Source organism: Mandrillus leucophaeus, unplaced genomic scaffold, assembly GCF_000951045.1.
Source record: "Mandrillus leucophaeus isolate KB7577 unplaced genomic scaffold, Mleu.le_1.0 Scaffold41, whole genome shotgun sequence".
Classification (NCBI taxonomy): Eukaryota; Metazoa; Chordata; class Mammalia; order Primates; family Cercopithecidae; genus Mandrillus; species Mandrillus leucophaeus.
In genome coordinates, this window is record NW_012104365.1 from 5538629 (window position 1) to 5543527 (window position 4899).

At 58.1% G+C, this 4899-nt stretch overlaps 1 protein-coding gene across 1 annotated transcript in view; it reads right to left on the bottom strand.

The window, feature by feature from the left end:
* EEF1A2 (eukaryotic translation elongation factor 1 alpha 2) overlaps nt 1-4899 on the bottom strand; it is a 26376-nt gene that overhangs the window by 13151 nt on the left and 8326 nt on the right. Inside the window, exons 7-8 of the mRNA XM_011992435.1 lie at nt 2089-2345; nt 511-768 (exon numbers count right to left, since the gene is read on the bottom strand). Of these exons, the coding sequence (XP_011847825.1) occupies nt 511-768; nt 2089-2345 (515 nt within the window). The remainder of the gene's footprint in view (nt 1-510; nt 769-2088; nt 2346-4899) is intronic.

Consider the following 4899-nt stretch of genomic DNA (forward strand, 5'->3'; position numbering starts at 1 on the left):
GTGCTGACTGGAGGACCCAGCCCCCAGACCTGAACCTCAACATCCTCATTAAGCAGAAGATAAACAACTGAGATCCATTGTTTCGAAGGGGCAGGACTCGTCCCACCGCCCCCCCAAGGGCTCTCGCCGGGCGGGGGCGCAGCCACAGAACCAAGCCGGGTCGGAACGTCCTCGGAACACCCGTAGCGCAGAGCGCGCCCTTGTGAGGACGGCCGGCCTCGCCAGAGCCCTGCCTGGGTGGCTGCTCCATGGCCTGCGGGGCGGCCACGGATGACTGTGGGCCTTCCTCACTCGCCGGGCCTTCCTCACTTCTGGGGCCTCGTCTGCACACAGGGCCCACCCCAGGTCCTCCAGGTAGGGTCACCTGCACTCAGTGACACGGAGGCCGTGGGTCTCCTGCCATGCTCTGGGCCAAACTCCGCAGGACAGGGGCCCACTGCTGTCACCCAGCGCCCCATCCCCGCAGTCCTCGGCCCTCAGCCTGGGTCAGCCACCGCCTGGGGGCTGCACCTTCCCGGACCACCCCGGCTCACCGAGAGGCGGGTACTGGGAGAAGCTCTCCACACACATGGGCTTTCCCGGCACCATCTCCACAATGGCCGCGTCTCCAGACTTCAGGGACTTGGGGTTGTCCTCCAGCTTCTTGCCAGAGCGCCGGTCAATCTTCTCCTTCAGCTCCGCAAACTTGCAGGCGATGTGGGCCGTGTGGCAGTCGATGACCGGGGAGTAGCCGGCGCTGATCTGCCCCGGGTGGTTCAGGATGATGACCTGGGAGCGGAGCCACAGGCGGCCGTAAGGCACATCCACGGTGGGCACCAGGAGGGAGCCAGAGCACGGCTGGGAGGCCCAGTCATGGGGCCCCCCTCTATGGGTTCCTCAGCCCCGAGTGCTGACTGGAGGACCCAGCCCCCAGACCTGAACCTCAACATCCTCATTAAGCAGAAGATAAACAACTGAGATCCATTGTTTCGAAGGGGCAGGGGCAGCACCTACACGGCCAACCCCAGCTGGAACTAAGGCAGGGGGGTGACAAAACTGGACCTCAATTCCTGTATTTCAGTTGTATCTCAATAAAGCCACTTCTAAAAATCATATGACGAGACCGGGCACAGGGGTTCACGCCTACTGTAATCCCAGCACTTTGGGAGGCCGAGGTGAGCAGATCACTTGAGGTCAGGAGTTCAAGACCAGCCTGGCCAACATGGCGAAACTCTGTCTCTACTAATAGTACAAAAATTAGCCGGGTGTGGTGGCGCATTCCTGTAATCCTACCTACTGGGGAGGCTGAGGCAGGAGAATCACTTGAACCCGGGAGGCGGAGCTTGCAGTGAGCCAAGATCATGCCACTGCACTCCAGCCTGGGCAACAGAGCGAGACTCCATCTCAAAAAAATAATGACGATAATAATATGAAGAGGGCAGCAAAGAGGGGGCAATGAAAACTGTAGAGAATAAAAGTATGACAGAGATGTCTCAGGCAGTAAGTTAACAAAAGTGTTTTTCCAGGACGAATGTAGGACCTTAAAGGCTGGGCAGCCCAGCGGTGTGGCATGGACAGCAGACCCGGGATTGCACAGAGGCTGGGGAGCCATAGGACCTGCACCCCTCCCAGAACGGATTTATCCCCCCACTAAATGCTCGGTGGGCCCCTCGGTGGAATGGGGGTCCTTTTTCTTTCCTTTTCTTTTTTTTCTTTTGAGACGGAGTCTCGCTCTCTCGCCCAGTCTGGAGTACAGTGGTGCAATCTCGGCTCACTGTAACCTCCACCTCCCGGGTTCAAGCAATTCTCCTGCCTCAGCTTCCTGAGAGCTGGGACTACAGGCACGTGCCACCACACCCGGCTAATTTTTGTATTTTTAGTAGTGATGGTGTTTCACCATGTTGACCAGGATGGTCTTGATCTCTTGACCTCATGATCCACCCACCTCAGCCTCCCAAAGTGCTGGGATTACAGGCATCAGCCACCGCGCCCGGCCTGAGGGTCTGTTTTCTCCCCACACCAGGTGACCTGCCAACAGCAGCCTCACCCAGGACAGTCCTGCTGCTGCCCAGCAGGCGCCAGCCCCCTGGACCCAGTGCGGCCCCCAACCTGGGAGGTGAACTGAGCGGCCTCCTGCGGCGGGTCAGACTTGCTGTCCCCACACACGTTGCCCCGCCGGATGTCCTTCACCGACACGTTCTTCACGTTGAAGCCAACGTTGTCGCCGGGCAGAGCTTCGCTCAGAGCCTCGTGGTGCATCTCCACTGACTTCACCTCAGTGGTGATGTTCACCGGTGCAAAGGTCACCACCATGCCGGGCCGCAGGATGCCTGTCTCCACCCGGCCCACGGGCACCGTGCCAATGCCTGCAGAGGAGACGGGGTGTGAGGGGAAGGCAGGGCCCGAGAGGATGCTGGGGCAGGATATTCGGGGACAGAGCCTGGAAACCAACAAAGCCTGGGACTGGATCCCCCCGACAGGCCTGGGGGTTGGGACCACACAGGCAGAGTGCAGGGGGAGGCCAGGGACAAGGCAGACCCAGAGATTCCAAGGCAAGTGAGGGCCGCCCCACCCAGCTGGGGAGATAAGAGGCTGAACAGCAGAGCTCCCAGGAACCCAAGGAAAAGCCACAGGGGCAGAGAAGGGGGAGGATGGGCAGAGAGGGGCTGTCTGAACCTGGCGTCCCATCCATGCCCCCGGGGAGCACTTTCCCTCGAAGAGGGCACTATGGGACCCCTCCTTTGTCTGAGGACTCCTCCCTGTGAGTGTGGGCCAGACCACTGGACTGCTCCTGCCTGGGGCCTGGTAGCCCTGCTCCCTGCGGGCTCTCTGGGCCCCACTTGGAGGCTGCAGGTCTCTATCATTAAAGGGGCCTCTCAGCCGGATGCAGCACAGGCACAGTGGCACCTGAGCGTCCCTGGCCTTTATTGTGGATCTGCTTACACCAATTGTGCAGCTGCCACAAGGGGGTCTTGTCTCCCCCAGGCTACTAGGTCTCCACCCTCACCTCCCAGGGCTGTGATGGAGGCCCACTGTAGCCTCCAGCAGACTTCACTGAGCCTTCGGGCTGTGCTCTGTGCTGGGGTGAGCATGACGCCCCCACTGTGCACATAGAGATGCCTGCAACATCTTTGGCTGCAGCCCCCTGGCTGGAGGTCTCCTATCAGTGCCCCTTCTCTAGGGTCTCAGATTTATGGTTTCTTGTCTTGGGAAGATGGATGGATGGATGGATGGATGGATGGATGGATGGATGGGGAGGTGGATGGACAGAGGATGGGTGGGGAGATGGATGAGGGGGGAGATGGATGGATGGATGGATGGATGGATGGGGAGGTGGATGGGTGGATGGAAAGAAGGATGGATGGGTAGGAAAGTGGGTGGGTGTGTGGATAGATGGATGGATGGATGGATGGGGAGATGGAAGGATGGATGGATGGGGAGGTGGATGGACAGAAGGATGGGTGGGGAGATGGATGAGGGGGGAGATGGATGGATGGATGGATGGATGGATGGATGGATGGATGGATGGGTGGATGGGTGGATGGATGGGGAGGTGGAAGGATGGATGGGTGGATGGATGGATGGATGGATGGTGGGGAGGTGGGTGGATGGGTGGATGGATGGATGGGGAGGTGGATGGATGGATGGATGGAGGGATGGATGGATAAGATGAATGGATGAACGCACGGATGATGGAGAGAAGGATGACTGGGTAGGGAGATGGATGGATTGATGGATGGATAGAGAGGTGGATGGGTGGATGGGGAGATGGATGGATGAATAGATGGATGGATGGGGAGGTGGGTGGATGGATAGGTGGATGGGGAGATGGACAGAAGGATGAATGGGTAGGGAGATGGATGGATGGATGGATGGATGGGGAGGGAGGGATGAATGGATGGATGGGTGGATGGGTGGATGGACAGAAGGATGGATGGGTGGAGAGGTGAGGAGGTGGATAGATGGAAGGAGAGGTGGATGGATGGATGGAGAGATGGATGGATGGATGAGATAGATGGATGAATGCATGGATGATGGAGAGAAGGATGACTGCGTAGGGAGATGGATGGATGGAAAGTGGATGGGTAGATGGGGAGATGGATGGATGGATAGATGGATAGATGGATGGGGAGGTGGATGGATGGATAGGTGGATGGATGGATGGGGAGGTGGATGGATGGATAGGTGGATGGATGGATGGACAGAAGGATGAATGGGAAGGGAGATGGATGGATGGATGGATGGGGAGGAATGGATGGATGGGTGGATGGATGGACAGAAGGATGGATGGGTGGGGAGGTGGGTGGATGGATGGATGGATGGATGGATGGATGGATGGAGAGGATGGATGGTGGGGAGGTGCGTGGGTGGGTGGGTGGATGGATGGATGGATGGATGGATGGAGAGATAGATGGATAGATGGATGGAGAGATGGACAGATGGATGAGATGGATGGATGGATGGATGCATGGATGATAGAGAGAAGGATGACTGGGTGGGGAGATGGATGGATGGATGGATGGATGGATGGAGAGGTAGATGGATGGATGGGTGGATGGACAGAAGGATGAATGGGTAGGGAAATGGATGGATGGATGGATGGATCGATGGGGAGGGATGGATGGATGGATGGATGGACAGAAAAGTGGATGGGTGAGGAGGTGGGTGGGTGGATGGATGGATGGAGAGATGGAAGGATGGATGGATAGATGGATGGAGAGAAGGATGGATGGCGGGGAGATGGGTGGGTGGATGGATGGATGGATGGATGGATGGATGGATGGATGGAGAGGTGGGTGGATGGGTGGATGGACAGAAGGATGGATGGGTGGAGAAGTGGGTTGGTGGATGGATGGATGGGTGGAGAAGTGGGTTGGTGGGTGGATGGATGGATGGATGGATGGATGGGGAGGTGGGTGG